The sequence below is a fragment of the Nerophis lumbriciformis genome, linkage group LG20, assembly GCF_033978685.3.
Source record: "Nerophis lumbriciformis linkage group LG20, RoL_Nlum_v2.1, whole genome shotgun sequence".
Taxonomy (NCBI): Eukaryota; Metazoa; Chordata; class Actinopteri; order Syngnathiformes; family Syngnathidae; genus Nerophis; species Nerophis lumbriciformis.
The window spans coordinates 33171155-33189986 of NC_084567.2; the positions used below are offsets into that span (position 1 = coordinate 33171155).

The following is an 18832-nucleotide window of genomic DNA, read 5'->3' on the forward strand; positions in this document are numbered from 1 at the left end:
ATGTGATTAATCATAGAAAAATAACGCTTAAATCATGTATTAACACCATTTATTTTGAGCGCACGTGCTCCTTTACCTAGGATGGTTACCTGAAAGACAAGGGTTGTTATACAGTCCATATTTGGGACAATGCATACGTCACTGCCAAGATGAGTGAGGAGGCTCTGACGGTTCTCGCTGGCAAATTTCACTCCAAAAATACACCCTGACAGCTGACGCTACTTTAGATAAAACTTTTATCAAGTCTTGAATAAATAAGTATTGGCCTTTTAAGTAAAAAAAAAAAAAAACATGTATGACATTCTGACAAATTTGCATTTGCAATATTGGTGTCTATTTTAGTTTATACTATGCAAGCAACTAATTTGCTGTGATTAATCCAAGTTCAAAAGTGTTATTATTTTTTTTTATTTTTTTTTTAAATCATTTGAGAGCACTAGTTATACAGTACAGGCCAAAAGTTTGGACACACCTTCTCGATTCAATGTGTTTTCTTTATTTTCATGACTATTTACATCATACTTGCCAACCTTGAGACCTCCGATTTCGGGAGGTGGTGGGGGGTGGGCGTGGTTGGGGGTGTGGTTAAGAGGGGAGGAGTATATTGACAGCTAGAATTCACCAAGTATTTCATATATATATATATATATATATATATATATACATCCTAAAAATATGCAAACAAAACTGTGTTTAGATAATTGATACTTCAAACTTGCATAAATAAATATTAAGGAATATAACATAACTTGGCTTCTGAGAGCTTCAAAATGTAATGAATAAAATGCTAAAGTTGTTGATAAACAAGCAATTATTTTAATAATTAAATATGGTCATTTTAGATGAATTATTATGATAATTTAAATGTAATTATTTCAAATATGTTTAATTTAATGTATAATTCTATGGCTGGATGTAATAAGGAGTCAGAAAAAATACAAATAAAAATACAATTAATTTAGATGTTTTTAGCAAAATATAGTGAACATTTTTTTTTTTTTTTTTATTAATAAATATATGTATTTTTAGGTAAGATAAACATAATAATACAATTTATCTCTAGTCTGGATGATTTAGTTCTTGTCACCCTGTTGTCCTCCCGTCGTGAAAAAAGGCTGTCCTCACTCAGGTCCGCATGGAGCTGGAGGGGGCGTGGCCTCCAGCTCCGGCTGAAAATCGGGAGATTTTCGGGAGAATATTTGTCCCGGGAGGGTTTCGGGAGGGGCGCTGAATTTCGGGAGTCTCCCGGAAAATTCGGGAGGGTTGGCAAGTATGATTTACATTGTAGATTGTCACTGAAGGCATCAAAACTATGACACCTGTGAAGTAAACCCATTTCAGGTGACTACCTCTTGAAGCTCATCGAGAGAATGCCAACAGTGTGCAAAACAGTAATCACAGCAAAAGGTGGCTATTTTGAAGAAACTAGAATATAAAACATGTTTTCAGTTATTTCACCTTTTTTTGTTAAGTACATAACTCCACATGTGTCCGTTCATAGTTTTGATGCCTTCAGTGACAATCTACAATGTAAATAGTCAAGAAAATAAAGAAAAGGTGTGTCCAAACTTTTGGCCTGTACTGTACATATTGTAATATTTCTTACAACCCAAATATGCTGTGAAAAACTCACCTGCAGATTGACGGTAAAAATCAGTGACGAGGCAGTGACCACAGCAAAAGACTGGTAGTCCGAGGGGGCTTCTCCATCTTGCCCCATGGTCTGCAGGAACGCTCCGTAAGGGATGAAGAAGATGATGAGGGAGACGAAGATGCCGTGGAACAAGCTGATGAAGAAGTTCCTGTAGTTGAACAGCGACCCCTGCTGGCCGGGCAGATAGAGCTTGGGGAACTTGAGGCTCAGTCGGTCATTAACATCCTGCGGAAAATGCAATTATAAGACTGGAGAGGGGGTCCGTTTCAACTAACATTTTTAAGATGCAACATTTGTTTGGGCCTGGACTTCTCCCTGCGGTGAAATCCAAAACACAATGGAGCCATAATTGCAAGTCAAATTTGACAACGTTACAACAAAATAGTAAAATTTTACAGACATTAGGATCAGGCTTTTTGAAGAGTGCCTGCGAATCTCATTTATCAGGTCATTGTATTCTCAGGGCAATAAATCGATCGCAACAAGACTCTTCGGATGGTCTTAGAGCAGGGGTGTCAAACTCATTTTAGCTCAGGGGCCACATGGAGGAAAATCTGTGCACACGGGGGCCCGACTACTAAAATCATGGCATTAAAACTATAAAAATAAAGACAACTTCAGATTGTTTTCATTGTCTTACTTACTTATCACTGAATACATTTACATATGCATCAAAATTTGTTTTGTATTTTTTTTTTAAATTAATTAGTTTATGATAACATTTTTCCAAAGCACAATATAAAATGTGAGATATGTTTTCATTGTCTTACTTTGGTCAAAAATAGAACAAACACATTCTGAAAATATTACAATAAAAATATAGAAAAAAATAACGGCAGCGGTAAAGTTTAGATCCATGAAGGAAATAAGAAAGTGAATGAATGTTTATAACTGAATACATTTACATATGCATAAAAATGTGTTTTCTTTTGTATTTTTTTTTTTTTTAAATGAATTAAGCAAAGTTTATGACAACATTTTTCCAAAGCACAATATAGAATGTGAGATATAACAGGATAATGCATACATTTATCATTTGTTTTCAAAACGGTTACAAAAAAGTTGGACCCCATTTTTATGACTTGATGGGGTCCCTGGGACCCCATTTTGAAAATTCCTAGCGCCCACACTGATGGTGTATTGGTGCATGCAAAACAACAGCAGGCGGCTGTGGCCTGCGGGCCGGTTCTAATACTAATCAAATATCATTCCAGGGGCCATAGATCATTCATACGCGGGCCTGATCTGGCCCACGGGCCTTGACTTTGACACATAGGTCTTAGAGGACTCTCACCTATCAGTTCTTTCTTAAAGAGTTACCCACATATGCGGTCCTCTCCAAGGTTTCTCATAGTCATTCACATCGACGTCCCACTGGGGTGAGTTTTTCCTTGCCCTTATGTGGGCTCTGTACCGAGGATGTCGTTGTGGCTTGTGCACCCCTTTGAGACACTTGAGATTTAGGGCTATATAAATAAACACTGATTGATTGATTGATAAGGATTGTGAATTATAGGCAAACATCCAAAGAAAAATGCAGTTCCCCTTTAAACTGTCGAACATATGCAGTTACATGCAGTTCATTTTTCTGTTCGTATTCAAAGAACAAATACGTTTAGGCAGAAAGTGCTTTATCATTTCCAGTCCTTGGCAGGCCAGATAAAACGACGTGGCGAGCTACATAAAAAGATGATGGCGGGCCAGGCCTTGAGTTTGACTGTGTTCTAGAGAATGGATAGCAACATACAATGCAAAGCAATGTATTTCCCAAAGAAGACAGAACCAAACTCTACTTATTATAACAGACAAAGATACAGAGTATAATGGGTTTTTGGGTTTACGCTATACTGTTCGTGAACAAAAAAGGTATGACATATGATGACCAGAACACAACACTAATAAAACAATATCCAACTAATTGGCCATTTGTCATGTGTTCTGTGCTTTCAAGAAGTTAATCAGCACCATACCGCAGTGGAAGAATACAAAAAGGCTAATGCGAGACACAACGCAGCATGTTTGAGACAAAGAAGACAAAATGAGAGCAACTTAAACACACCTTGAATGCACTCAGACATACCAGTTTGCTCTCACAACATTTACAAAGCTGACACACCCCACAGTGGAAAGTCAAGTAAGACATTCTGTTACAAAGTCCGATGTAAAGTCTACCGTCTGGTGGCTCCAGCAGGTAAACATGTGAAATAAATCTCAATAATTCCTGTATTAAAACAAACATCTGAGCACAACCAGGATCTGTGATGTCAATCGCTATGACAATGTTGTTTTTTTCTTACCTGGTCAAGCAGTCCAACAAGAAGAACCGGTAAGCTGCTGTAACAAAGATTATACAGCGTGATGAACCAGTCCTCGAAAGTCACCTACAAAGAGACGCATTGACGGATGACCAAACTTTAATGGCATTTCAATGCCCTTTGAACAAGACAAGATACGGACCTGGGCTGAGTATCCGTTGAAGAAAGAGTACCAGAAATGAACCAAAGTGAAGGCAAAGTTCTTGAAGAAGAAGAACCGGAGGAACTTGCACATCCTAATGTAGGACCAGCGTCCGTGCACCAGCAGGAGGCGCTCCAGGTAGCGGAACTGAGCAAAGGCAAAGTCACTGGACATCACGGCCTGCATCCCCTCCTGACCACTGATACCAACACCAATGTCTGCGGCTGGAGGGACATGAAGAAAAAGGTGTTTTTATTAAAGGGGAACATTATCACAATTTCAGAAGGGTTAAAACCATTAAAAATCAGTTCCCAGTGGCTTATTTTATTTTTCAAAGTTTTTTTCAAAATTTTACCCATCACGCAATATACCTAAAAAAAGCTTCAAAGTGCCTGATTTTAACCATCGTTATATACACCCGTCCATTTTCCTGTGACGTCACATAGTGATGCCAACACAAACAAACATGGCGCATAGAACAGCAAGCTATAGCGACATTAGCTCGGATTCAGACTCGGATTTCAGCGGCTTAAGCGATTCAACAGATTACACATGTATTGAAACGGATGGTTGTAGTGTGGAGGCAGGTAGCGAAAACGAAATTGAAGAAGAAACTGAAGCTATTGAGCCATATCGGTTTGAACCGTATGCAAGCGAAAACGACACGACAGCCAGCGACACGGGAGAAAGCGAGGACGAATTCGGCGATCGCCTTCTAACCAACGATTGGTATGTGTTTGTTTGGCATTAAAGGAAACTAACAACTATGAACTAGGTTTACAGCATATGAAATACATTTGGCAACAACACGCACTTTGAGAGTGCAGACAGCCCAATTTTCATCAATTAATATATTCTGTAGACATACCCTCATCGCTCTCTTTTCCTGAAAGCTGATCTGTCCAGTTTTGGAGTTGATTTCAGCAGGCCAGGGAAGCTAGGGTCGATATTCTTCTCTTGATCATCTTCGGTGGCATAAGGGACGGTGTGAGCCAAGACATCCAGGGGGTTTAGCTCGCTCGTCTACGGGAACAAACTGCCGCCATTGCTTGCAGTGCTACCGAGGTCCTTTGTCCCTGAATTGCTCACACACTCCGGCAGATTCAATGGGGGTCTGGCGGCAGATTTCTTTGACTTTATCAATGGAAATTAATCTGCTTTGAGTGTCGCAGGATATCCACACATTCTTGCCATCTCTGTCGTAGCATAGCTTTCGTCGGTAAAGTGTGCGGAACAAACGTCCAATTTCTTGCCACTTTCGCATCTTTGGGCCACTGGTGCAACTTGAATCCGTCCCTGTTCGTGTTGTTACACCCTCCGACAACACACCGATGAGGCATGATGTCTCCAAGGTACGGAAAACAGTCGAAAAAACGGAAAATAACAGAGCTGATTTGACTCGGTGTTTGAGAAAATGGCGGATTGCTTCCCGATTCGCTCCAAGAGCGAATAATAGAAAGGCGTTTAATTCGCCAAAATTCACCCATTTAGAGTTCGGAAATCGGTTAAAAAAATATATGGTCTTTTTTCTGCAACATAAAGGTATATATTGACGCTTACATAGGTCTGGTGATAATGTTCCCCTTTAAGATATTGAGCCAAGAAAATATTGCCAGGCATACTTTTAATCATGTTGACATCGTTGGCGCCGTCTCCGATGGACAAGGTGACAGCCTTCTTGTATTTCTTGACCAGACTGACCACGTTAGCTTTCTGCTTGGGTGTGACACGGCAGCAGATCACTGCCTCACACTCGCAAGCCATGTCCACAAAGTCAATCTGTCAAAAAAAAACGAGCATTTTTCTTGTTAGGGATGATTTAATCCTCCCCACAAAAACACATGATGACATCTTATGTACCTGTCTTATTTCTTTCTCCCAGTCGTTCATAGGCTGTCCATCCTGAGGGCTGCTGGGAGGCGGTCGCTTTCCCAGACGTCGAAGACGCAAACGGCGGCGTTTCTTTTTCTTGTCATACAAAATCTCGTTCTGACAAGATAGGAGACAAATAAGAATTGATGACAATTCAAAATGAGGGTACCATCATAACCTATGAATAAATATATCTAAAAGCCTTAATAATTTGCTATAAAGCCATCAAAATCACAACTAGGAACATTAAGTTCCGTTAAGCTTTTCAATCTGGCCCGCCGGACATTCCCAAATAATTTGTTTAGATCTTTAAGATCAAAACTGTAGCTGCCATTATGATGTGCAGTGATGTTTTCAAATTACCGTAAGCCTTGAACTATACAAAGTATTTCAATGGTTGGAATCTGCGCGTTTGCATGATATACTAGTTACTATTGTAATCTAAGTCACAGCAGCTCAGACGAGGCACCAAGCAGTGTGGGTGGGGAGCGTTTCCACAGAGTGTTTCCAGAGCCGGCCTGAAAATGTGGGTGTCAACAAAGCTTAGTGATGTATCCGATATATCAGATTGTAGGTGGGGGTTTTTTTTCACCCTTTGCGTTCATATTTCGCTGTTTGTTGCATTTTTGTTGCGTTTCGCTTGTTTGTAAAATATGTCGATCAAGAGGGGGTGTCACGTTCATATGTTGTCAATATTCAGTGTTTTATCATTCATAGTTAATATTGTAAATCCCACATTCTTTATTTTCATGTACATTCTGGGTGTCTCATGCAGTACAAACATTTTAAAATTCCATTCCGTTTTTTTAAGGCGGTCTGTCATAACGTTTTTAGACATTATTGTGAGTTTTTGTATTAGTGTTCCTAAAAATAGATATACCGGCCCCCAGACACATTTTTTTTCTCTAAATTTGGCCCCCTGAGTCAAAATAATTGCCCAGGCCTGTTTTAAATAGTTGGTCTGTATTTACCCGTTCTGCTCATATTTCCTTTGGCTAGTTATAAAATGATGGTGAAAATCCCTAAATTCCTTGTAAAAGCTCGTTAAAAAAAATGTTGTTTTTAAACTGTTCGACAATTTGATTCAATTCACCAAGTGGTATACTTGCCAACCTTGAGACCTCCAATTTCGGGAGGTGGGGGCGTGGTCGGGGGTGGGGCGGGGCGTGGTTGGGGCCGTGGTTAAGAGGGGAGGAGTATATTGACAGCTAGAATTCACCAAGTCAAGTATTTCATACATATATATCTACATCCTGAAAATATGCAAACAAAACTGTGTTTAGATAATTGATACTTCAAACTTGCATAAATAAATATTAAGGAATATAACATAACTTGGCTTCTGAGAGTTTCAAAATGTAATGAATAAAATGCTAAAGTTGTTGATAAACAAGCAATTATTTTAATAATTAAATATGGTAATTTTAAATGAATTATTATGATAATTTAAAATGAATTATTTAAAATATGTTTATTTTAATGTATAATTCTATGGCTGGATGTAATAAGGAGTCACGAAAAAATACAAATAAAAATACAATTAATTTTGATATTTTTAGCAAAATATAGTAAAAATGTATTTAGTTTTTTGTTTTTTTTATTAATAAATATATTTATTTTTAGGTAAAATAAACATAATAATACAATTTATCTCTAGTCTGGATGATTTAGTTCTTGTCACCCTGTTGTCCTCCCGTCATGAAAGAAGGTTGTCCTCACTCAGGTCCGCATGGAGCTGGAAGGGGCGTGGCTTCCAGCTCCGGCTGAAAATCGGGAGATTTTCGGGAGAATATTTGTCCCGGGAGGTTTTCGGGAGAGGCGCTGAATTTCGGGAGTCTCCCGGAAAATTCGGGAGGGTTGGCAAGTATGCCAAGTGGTGACCCTCGCCCCATCCTTGTTTGTGAATGACTGAGCATTTCATGGAAGCTGCTTTTATACTCAATCATGGCACCCACCTGTTCCCAATTAGCCTGTTCACTTGTGGGATGTTCCAAATAAGTGTTTAATGAGCATTCCTCAACTTTCTCAGTCTTTTTTTGCCACTTGAGCCAGCTTTTTTGAAACATGCAGGCATCAAATTCCAAATGAGCTAATATTATGCAAAAAATAACTAAGTTTTCCAGTTCGAACGTTAAGTATCTTGTCTTTGCAGTCTTTTCAATTGAATATAGGTTGAAAAGGATTTGCAAATCATTGTATTCTGTTTTTATTTACGATTTACACAACGTGCCAACTTCACTGGTTTTGGGTTTTGCACATATATATGATATACAACTGATTTCCTCCTTACCATGGGGAACATTTAAATCCAAAAATAATAGAAGATCACTCATAAGTTCAACAAATCAATGGTCAATATGAATAATATCTCACCAGCCATCCTCCAGTGATGATGAGTGCGTTTTTGCCCGGCTCAGTGAAAAATGGTTCAGCGGGTCTCTTTCTGCCTCGACTCTGAATCGGAGGCTCGTTTCTCCTCTTTGCCTGACGGATGGACAGCTTCTCACTGAAGAAACACAGCAAATAAATGCAGATTATTTTGAGACACTAGAATATACACCAGACCTTGGCAATTATTTTGACTCGGGAGCCAAATTTAGAGAAAAAAATATGTCTGGGGGGCGGTCTATCTAATACAGTGGTGCTCACACTTTTTCTGCAGGCGAGCTACTTTTCAATTGATCAAGTCGTGGGGATCTACCTCATTCATATATATAATTTACATTTACTTATTTATGAAATATATGTTTTTGTTAACAAGTTAAAGGTGTTTAATGATAATGCAAGCATGTTTAACACATATAGTTAATATTGTTAAAAAATTAAAGGTGTTTAATGATAATACAAGTATGTTTAATACATATAGTTAATATTGTTAACAAGTAAAAGGTGTTTAAAGATAATGCAAGCATGTTTAACACATATAGTTAATATTGTTAACAAGTTAAAGGTGTTTAATGATAATACAAGCATGTTTAATACATATAGTTAATATTGTTAACAAGTTAAAGGTGTTTAATGATAATACAAGCATGTTTAACACATAGTTAATATTGTTAAAAAATTAAAGGTGTTTAATGATAATACAAGAATGTTTAATACATATAGTTAATAAGTTAAAGGTGTTTAAAGATAATACAAGCATGTTTAACACATATAGTTAATATTGTTAATAAGTTAAAGGTGTTTAAAGATAATACAAGCATGTTTAACACATATAGTTAATATTGTTAATAAGTTAAAGGTGTTTAAAAATAATACAAGCATGTTTAACGCATATAGATTCCTTTCTTTCATGAAGACAAGAATATAAGTTGGTGTATTACCTGATTCTGATGACTTGCATTGATAGGAATCAGACAGTTATGCTGATAAGGTCCGCATTTTCGAATGGAGGAGAAAAAAAGTCCTCCTTTCTGTCCAATACCACATGAAAGTGGTTGGTTTTTGGCATCTTATTTGTCCAGCTTCCGTACTCCTTTGTATACACTTTACAAGAAATACATTGTCGGCAAACTCCGTAGCTTGCTAGCTTGTGCACGCCAGCTTTCTGAGACTCTTATTTTGGTAGCGCAGGCAGGATGAAGCAGAGCTTTTATTGTGCAACTGTGCAGTCGGTCTTTGGAGTTTTGACAACAGGTACGGCGCCAGAGTCTGTTGAAATAAAGTGTTTCTCGCCTTCCAGTCGGTAATTTTAATGAGCTGGCAGCAGCCAGCATCTTCTCAGAAGACCCTCGAGTGCCGTGAATGTCAATCAAGTGACGAAAGTGACGTCATAGTGAAGATTTATGATCGCTCATTTTTAGGACTATTTTTTTAATGCCTGGCTGGTGATCGACTGACACACCCTCCGAGATCGACCGGTAGCTCGCGATCGACGTAATGAGCACCCCTGATCTAATACAAAACCTCACAATAATGTCTGATTGAATGCTAAAAACGTAAAGACCGACCGCTTTATAAAACGCAATGGAATTAAAAAAATGTTTACTGAATGAAACACCCAGAATGTACATGAAAATAAAGAATGTGGGATTTACAATATTGACTATGAACGATAGAACACTGAATATTGACAATACATGAACGTCATACCCCCTCTCAATCGATATATTCTACAATCAAGCGAAACAAAACAAAAATGCAACAAACACAGCGAAATATGAACGCGAAGGGTAAGGCTGGAGCCTATCCCAGCAGATTTTAGGCAAGGGGTACACCCTGGACTGGTCAACAGTCAAACACAGAGCACATATAGACAAACAAGCATTTACACTTATGGACAATTCAAAGCCAGAGTAACCAAAGAAAGTCCGCATAAGCACGAGGAGAACACCTAAACTTCACAGAGAGACGTCTGAGCCAGATTTGATGCAGAACCTGCCGTCGGTGCAGCAGATGAGCTGACCACACTGCCACCGTACAATCATGTACTGCATTTCCAATTTATACTGAGTACAGTTTTGCAAATGTTTCTGTAGGAACTATTTAGAAATTCAGGGAGATTATTTCAATACAACTTACTTGACCTGCTCTCCAAAGTGGATGTGCATGTCTTCGGTCAGAAGGGAGCATGAGAATCCAATGTTTTCGGCAGTTTCTGGAAAAAAGAAATTCATTGAAAATAAATGACAAAATTGTCTCCCCGATGATTAATTTCAAACCTTCTCACTATTTAATCGAATCTGTAGTAAACCCCCCACTAAAAACGAACCATTGTTTGTATATAGCTCTTTATTTAAGTTTTTGCTACCTTTTTTATCTCCGGTCAAGACCCAGATCTTGATGTTGGCCTTGGCCAGTTTGGCAATGGTCTCCGGTACTCCTTCCTGCAGTTTGTCCTCAATTGCTGTTGCTCCAATCAACTGGACAAAAAGGCACATTTGTTTGTTTCTTTTTTTTTTTTAACTAAAAGATTTTCCCCAAAAAGTACGGAATTTCAATGAGATTTATTTAAAAATGTACAAGGACGCAATAGTTTGCATAAATTCCCAGGAAGCATGTGCATGTAATGTTTATGCAAAACCATGAATAGCAAAACAAATACAGTACTAACTTGACTTACAAGTGCTCTAACTTATGTGTAATGAGATACAATCAGTTTCTCGACTTATTGTTAAGATTTAAGTTGCAATCAAAAATTAGATTTACGAGCCTCCACACCTTTAGATGGCGCAAGATTCGACCAAAACACTACTCGCTAACATTTGCCTAAAGCTAGAGATCAACTTAACTTGAAGTGGATACAGTAAAGTCTACTCTCCAAGGTAAATGATGTACATTATTAATATTGTATTAGTTTGTTTTCTATCCATCCATCCATCCATCTTCTTCCGCTTATCCGAGGTCGGGTCGCGGGGGCAGCAGCCTAAGCAGGGAAGCCCAGACTTTCCTCTCCCCAGCCACTTCGTCCCGAGGCGTTCCCAGGCCAGCCGGGAGACATAGTCTTCCCAACGTGTCCTGGGTCTTCCCCGTGGCCTCCTACCGGTTGGACGTGCCCTAAACACCTCCCTAGGGAGGCGTCCGGGTGGCATCCTGACCAGATGCCCGAACCACCTCATCTGGCTCCTCTCGATGTGGAGGAGCAGCGGCTTTACTTTGAGCTCCCCCTGGATGGCAGAGCTTCTCACCCTATCTCTAAGGGAGAGCCCCGCCACCCGGCGGAGGAAACTCATTTCGGCCGCTTGTACCCGTGATCTTGTCCTTTCGGTCATAACCCAAAGCTCATGACCATAGGTGAGGATGGGAACGTAGATCGACCGGTAAATTGAGAGCTTTGCCTTCCGGCTCAGCTCCTTCTTCACCACAACGGATCGATACAGCGTCCGCATTACTGAAGATGCCGCACCGATCCATCCGCCTGTCGATCTCACGATCCACTTTTCCCTCACTCGTGAACAAGACTCCTAGATACTTGAACTCCTCCACTTGGGGTAGGGTCTCCTCCCCAACCCGGAGATGGCACTCCACCCTTTTCCGGGCGAGAACCATGGACTCGGATTTGGAGGTGCTGATTCTCACCCCAGTCGCTTCACACTCGGCTGCGAACCGATCCAGTGAGAGCTGAAGATCCTGGCCAGATGAAGCCATCAGGACCACATCATCTGCAAAAAGCAGAGACCTAATCCTGCAGCCACAAAACCGGATCCCCTCAACGCCTTGACTGCGCCTAGAAATTCTGTCCATAAAAGTTATGAACAGAATCGGTGACAAAGGGCAGCCTTGGCGGAGTCCAACCCTCACTGGAAACGTGTCCGACTTACTGCCGGCAATGCGGACCAAACTCTGACACTGATCGTACAGGGAGCGGACAGCCACAATCAGACAGTCCGATACCCCATACTCTCTGAGCACTTCTCACAGGACCTCCCGAGGGACACGGTCAAATGCATTCTCCAAGTCCTCAAAGCACATGTAGACTGGTTGGGCAAACTCCCATGCACCCTCAAGGACCCTGCCGAGAGTATAGAGCTGGTCCACAGTTCCACGACCAGGACGAAAACCACACTGTTCCTCCTGAATCCGAGTTTCGACAATCCGGCGGAGCCTACTCTCCAGTACACCTGAATAGACCTTACCGGGAAGGCTGAGATCAACTTAACTTGAAGTGGATACAGTAAAGTCTACTCTCCAAGGTAAATGATGTACATTATTAATATTGTATTAGTTTGTTTTCTATTGTATTGATTTTAATACAATATTTTTTTTTTTTGTAATGTTCATATTGTTGTTACTCAGCCAGCGTTTGTGGGTCTGATGGACCCGTTGCATTTTGTGGCTTGTAATGCCTCACAATCAAACACTTTTATGTTAAAATACTGAACAGATGTTTACCTTATCCCAATAAACATCTGTTCAGTATTTTAACATAAAAGTGTTTGATTGTGAGGCATTAAAAGCCACAAAATGCAACGGGTCCATCAGACCCACAAACGCTGGCTGAGTAACAACAATATGAACGTTGCACGGAAAATTTCTCTGCCATTTTCTGCATCCCACAGGGATTCTTCTTTTGTGTTTCTGCACCTGCGGTTCCCACACAAGGTTGCAACATTGTTTGTCAACACTGTCTGCTCTCATTTTCTCGCACATTTGACCCTCTGATGTTCTGTGTACCTACACTCTGTCCTCCTCCTGTCGAGGCCTGCTGTGTGTGCGTGTGTGTGTGTGTGTGGTACACAGAACATCAATTTCCACCCTTCTATTAGCCCCGGACATCTTATATGTAATAGAAATGTGTAGGGGGGGTGTATGGTGTGTGGTCATTAAATTTGTATTCTGATATATGTTCTTCACAGAAAATGAGCCAAAGTCAGTGAGTCTCAGTTTTAAAAATGTATTAATTGTATAATTTTTCTTTGAATAAAAAATGAAAACAGGTCCCACAGACCCGAACACCACAAAACATGTACCATGTTTTGGGGGCGGGGGGGTTGAAGCACGGATTAAATTGATTTCAGTTCATTTGAGATATGATTGTTTTGAGTTAACCAAGGTACTACTGTATGTTTAAAATTGCGAAGACCTTTCTTCTGTGTCTTATTTCACAAGCCTGTGATTGATTCCGGATGTCTGTGGGAGGTGTCAGGGACACAACAACAACATGATTCGCTGCTTGTTGAGAATTTCTGGCAGACCACGGGCGTATGAGGTGAGGTAAGAAGCAGCATTAAGATGCCTTCTACTCTACATTCACAATGTAGATGTAATGTCTTCATGAGAAAGGGCCTACCAAGCAGACTCTTTTTCCTGAGGGAGCTTAGGTCTTTTAATGTGTGTAGCAAGCTGTTGGAGGTCTGGTGTGGCCAGGGCCCTGTACTTTGCAGTGGTTTGTTGGGGGAGCAGCACCAGCAAAAGGGACTTAAACCGGATTGACAAACTGATCCGAAAAGCCGGCCAAACTATTGGCACTTAGTTGGAGGCGTTTGTGTCAGTGAGGGACAGGAGGACACTGGACAAACTGCTTGCTATCATGGACAATCCTGCCCACCCAGTCCACCAAACAATTGAGAGACAGGCTCCTTGAGCTTCGTTCCCACAGTGTTCAATTCAAGAACTCCTTCATTCCACACTCCATCCAGTTGTGTAATCACTCGTCATACAGCAATAGATGATATCTGTCTATTACCTGATCGCTATCCTTTGTAACTGAGCTACTGTGTGGAACAATTTCCCTTGTGGATCAATAAAGTTTGTCTAAGTCTAAGTCATGCGTGTCAAACTCTGGCCCGTGTGCCAAATTTGGCCCGCCGTGTAATTTCACTTGGCCCGTGAGGTGATATCAAATTCACACTAGAGCTGGCCCGCCGATTATATACAGCGGCGGTGCCGTGGTACAGCGCTAATTCTCATACTTGCCAAACCTCCCGGGAGATTCCCAAATTACAGTGCCCCTCCCGAGAATTGTAACGTCCCTTTTTCGTCCAGTCCAACGAGTGCTGGCTCAGTTACATAATATGTGCGGCTATGGCACGCACACAGAAGTGAATGCAACGCATACTTGATCTTCAGCGATACAGTTCACACTGAGGGTGCCAGTATAAAAACCTTTAACATTGTTAGAAATATACGCCACACTGTGAATCCACACCAAACAAGAATGACAAACACATTTCGGGAGAACATCCGCACAGTAACACAACATAAACACAACATAACAAATACCCAGAACCCTTTGCAGCACTAACTCTTCCGGGACGCTACAAGGTGTGTGTATGTGTGTGTGGGGGCGGGGGGGTGTATATTGTAGCGTCCCGGAAGACTTAGTGCTGCAAAGGGTTCTGAGTATTTGTTCTGTTGTGTTTATGTTGTGTTACTGTGCGGATGTTCTCCCAAAATGTGTTTGTCATTCTTGTTTGGTGTGGGTTCACAGTGTGGCGTATATTTCTAACAATGTTAAAGTTGCTTATACGGCCACTCTCAGTGTAAACTGTATCGCTGTTGATGAAGTATGCTTTGCATTTACGTGTGTGTGCGTACAGGAGCCGCTCATATCTCGTGACTGGGCGGGCACGTTGTTAGAAGGGATGAAAAGCGGACGTGACGTCAGCTCGTAGAGGACGTTAAAAGCAGTGCCTGTAAGGCAGGCCCCCAAGACTGTGGAATACGAGATATAATGACTGATGAACACCTTCGTTTGATAATTAGGGATGCCTCAGCTCAAAGCCTGAGCCCCGACATCCAAGAAAAGATGGCAGGTATCTGGCTTGGGCACATCAGATTAGATCAGTGTGTTGCAAACTGAGCAGTTTAAAGTCCTGAATGGTTGTTTTATTAATTATTTTATTTTCAAATTTATTAGCCTGTGGAAAAAGTTAATGTTGATATTTACCTCAGAAGGCTGCAAATAGAAAAGAGGCATTCAATTTTTTATTTAAATTGTATTTGATATGCCATTGATATTTTTTAATTATTATTATTATTTGAAACTGGATTCTGCATGTCACTATAAAGTTATATAAGCCTTGCTTGTTCAAAACTTGTTGGGGTCCGTATCAAAAAGGTGAATTTGTTCAACCTTGGCCCGCGGCTTTGTTCAGTTTTAAATTTTGTATTTGAGTTTGACACCCCTGGTCTAAGTGGACCGCCACAAATAAATGAATGTAGGGGGAAACACCGAACTACAAAGGGATGAATACCAATGAAGTGAACAAATCAAGTGTTCGTATGTGTTTTAAATATAATGGATTTGCTTTTCAAACAAAAGCTTGACAACTTTTCACTCACCAACAGGTTGGTCTCAATCATCTCATACACATGATCGAGGGCGGCGTCTCTGTTGGCCATTGTCATCTGAGCCTCCGTGTGTTTCCTGGTCCAGGATTCATACTCTGCAGCGCTGATGTCCTTGTAGCACAAACATAGTGTACGCAAGGTCTCTCTGGCAAATTTCTGCAGGGACAACACCCCACATTATCAACAAAACTTCTCTGCATTCCAAACATAGAAAAAAGGCAACATGTTACTGGTATAAATGAGAGATAAGCCAAGTGAGCTCACATCCAGAGCGGTTTGTGTGGACTCCGAGTGTTTGGAATTTGGCGAAAGACGCTCATAGATGACTGTGTCAGCTCCTTTACAGTAGAGACGAATACGACCATCTGGGGATTTCACTGAAAGAGCAAAAGAAAAAAAGACAATTTAATCAGATTTAAAATGCTTACGGTCGCAGTTAATACTGCATAATGTATGTACGTACACTACTCACAAGAGATATTATCAGAGGTTTCCTGCTGACCCCACTATGGACTGGACTCTTACTATTATGTTGGATCCACTATGGACTGTACTCTCACAATATTATGTCAGACCCACTCGACATCCATTGCATTCAGTCTCCCCTAGAGGGGGGGGGGGGGGGGGGGGGTTACCCACATATGCGGTCCTCTCCTAGGTTTCTCATAGTTATTCATATCGACGTCCCACTGGGGTGAGTTTTTCCTTGCCCTTATGTGGGCTCTGTACCGAGGATGTCGTTGTGGCTTGTGCAGCCCTTTGAGACACTTGTGATTTAGGGCTATATAAATAAACATTGATTGATTGATTGATATTTGGGAAGAAGCTAAAATGCACTATTACATTGCGCAGTTGAACTTCATTTGACATTCTCTTAACCAGGGATATTTAACTAAATTGTTTTAAGGGCCATGAGATGGCGACTTGTCCAGGGTGTACCCCGCCTTCCGCCCGATTGTAGCTGAGATAGGCTACGCGACCACAAAGGGAATAAGCGGGAGAAAATGGATGGATAGATTTCCAGAAAACTAAGGACCGGGGGGATGGTATTGTACCTTCATGACTACCGTATTTTTCGGACTATAAGGCGCACTTAAAATCCTTTCATTTCTCAAAAAACGACAGTGCGCCTTATTACCCGGTGCGCCTTATTACCCGGTGCGCCTAATTCTGGTTGTACTTACTGACCTCGAAGCAATTTTATTTGGTACATGGTGTAATAAGTGTGACCAGTAGATGGCAGTCATACATAAGAGATATGTGTAGTCTATATGTAGATGGCAATAAACAACACCAAAACTTTAAATGTTCCATTGAGAATATAAAACATTACACACGGCGCTCAAAAATCTGTGAAAATGATTTTAGTACGACTTCGGTAAGCTATGAAGCGCATTAAACATAGGAGTATTATTATGATGCGTGTGTAAGGACCGCAAAATGGCACCTATTAGCAGACATTACCTGGTGTTTTGTTTCACATTATGCAAAACCAACTATTCTTACCTTCTGGTACCTGCTGATGTGTATTTGGGATCTGCATAAGTCCTGAAAATGTGCGCTCGTCCGCCATTGTAATCCGTGCAGACGCCGTAGTTATAAGCTTCTTCTTTTTCTCTACCTTCTTTTGTGGCATTCATCTTCCGCTCCCATTGAAATACTTTGTATAGTTCAGGACTTACGGTAATTTAAAAACATCACTGCTAATCATAGTTGCAGCTACAGTTTCGATCTTAAAAAAACTTTAAAAAATTTGTGACTGTCAGGCGGGCCAGATTGAAAAGCTTAACGGGCCTTAAGTTGTCCAGGTCTGCTCTAATAACATCTTCTAAATGATGAGATTCTCTTGGTCAATTATTAGGTGTGGTATTGTTCTCATGATGTCAAAATGTGACACCCAAATACCCCTTAACCTTCAGTGAGTAGTGTGTGCGTTTGTGCGAGTACTCGTACAGATGATGGACATGCGCTTGCGGTCAGAGTTGAAGTCGAGCAGCGCCAACATCTCGTAGGTTTTCTCTTCTCCCATCTCCCTGATGGTGATGGTGTCCTGGGTCCGGGAAAGAAACACAAAGCCAAAGTTCCGAGCTGCCGTCACCAGGGCGCCCTCATCTGGAGACGCTGCTTGGTACACCAACTCCCCTGAGACACAGAAATATATCAAATAAATAACTCATTTAATTTAAAAGGTGCTGTTTGCAGCACAGGCTGCAAGGATTCTAACCCGTCCTCTTCCTGATCCAATAATGTAGACCATGTCCCACCAATACACGCATTCACAGATAAATATTATGGTATAAAAGCTTTGTTTAGAAAAGCGTGGGAGATTATTCATTGGTTCAAATCCTTTTTTTTCTCAACATTTTTTTGTCAATGTGCACGTTCACGGCAGACAGCTGTGATTGACAGCTATGAACGCCAATCATTTTGTTAAGGGGCCTAACTGTATTTATTTAAAAGGCCTACTAAAATGCGATTTTCTTATTTAAACGGGGATAGCAGGTCCATTCTATGTGTCATACTTGATCATTTCGCGATATTGCCATATTTTTGCTGAAAGGATTTAGTAGAGAACATCGACGATAAAGTTCGCAACTATTGGTCGCTGATAAAAAAGCCTGGCCTGTACCGGAAGTAGCAGACGAGTAGTGTGACGTCACAGGTTGTGGAGCTCCTCACATCTGCAGATTGTTTACAATCATGGCCACCAGCAACGAGAGCGATTCGGACCGAGAAAGCGACGATTTCCCCATTAATTTGTGCGAGGATGAAAGATTCGTGGATGAGGAAAGTGAGAGTGAAGGACTAGAGGGCAGTAGGAGCGATTCAGATAGGGAAGATGCTGTGAGAGGCGGGTGGGACCTTATATTTAGCTGGGAATGACTAAAACAGTAAATAAACACAAGACATATATATACTCTATTAGCCACAACACAATCAGGCTTATATTTAATATGCCACAAATTAATCCCGCATAACAAACACCTCCCCCCTCCCGTCCATATAACCCGCCAATACAACTCAAACACCTGCACAACACACTCAATCTCACAGCCCAAAGTACCGTTCACCTCCCCAAAGTTCATACAGAACATATTTCCCCAAAGTCCCCAA

General features: G+C 40.8%; 1 protein-coding gene across 1 annotated transcript in view; it reads right to left on the reverse strand.

Moving 5' to 3' along the window:
• atp8b1 (ATPase phospholipid transporting 8B1) overlaps window positions 1-18832 on the reverse strand; it is a 93250-nt gene that overhangs the window by 12579 nt on the left and 61839 nt on the right. Inside the window, exons 17-27 of the mRNA XM_061980835.2 lie at window positions 17672-17860; window positions 15983-16095; window positions 15710-15874; window positions 10737-10848; window positions 10508-10583; window positions 8357-8489; window positions 5972-6100; window positions 5734-5890; window positions 4112-4335; window positions 3952-4035; window positions 1634-1879 (exon numbers count right to left, since the gene is read on the reverse strand). Of these exons, the coding sequence (XP_061836819.1) occupies window positions 1634-1879; window positions 3952-4035; window positions 4112-4335; window positions 5734-5890; window positions 5972-6100; window positions 8357-8489; window positions 10508-10583; window positions 10737-10848; window positions 15710-15874; window positions 15983-16095; window positions 17672-17860 (1628 nt within the window). The remainder of the gene's footprint in view (window positions 1-1633; window positions 1880-3951; window positions 4036-4111; window positions 4336-5733; window positions 5891-5971; window positions 6101-8356; window positions 8490-10507; window positions 10584-10736; window positions 10849-15709; window positions 15875-15982; window positions 16096-17671; window positions 17861-18832) is intronic.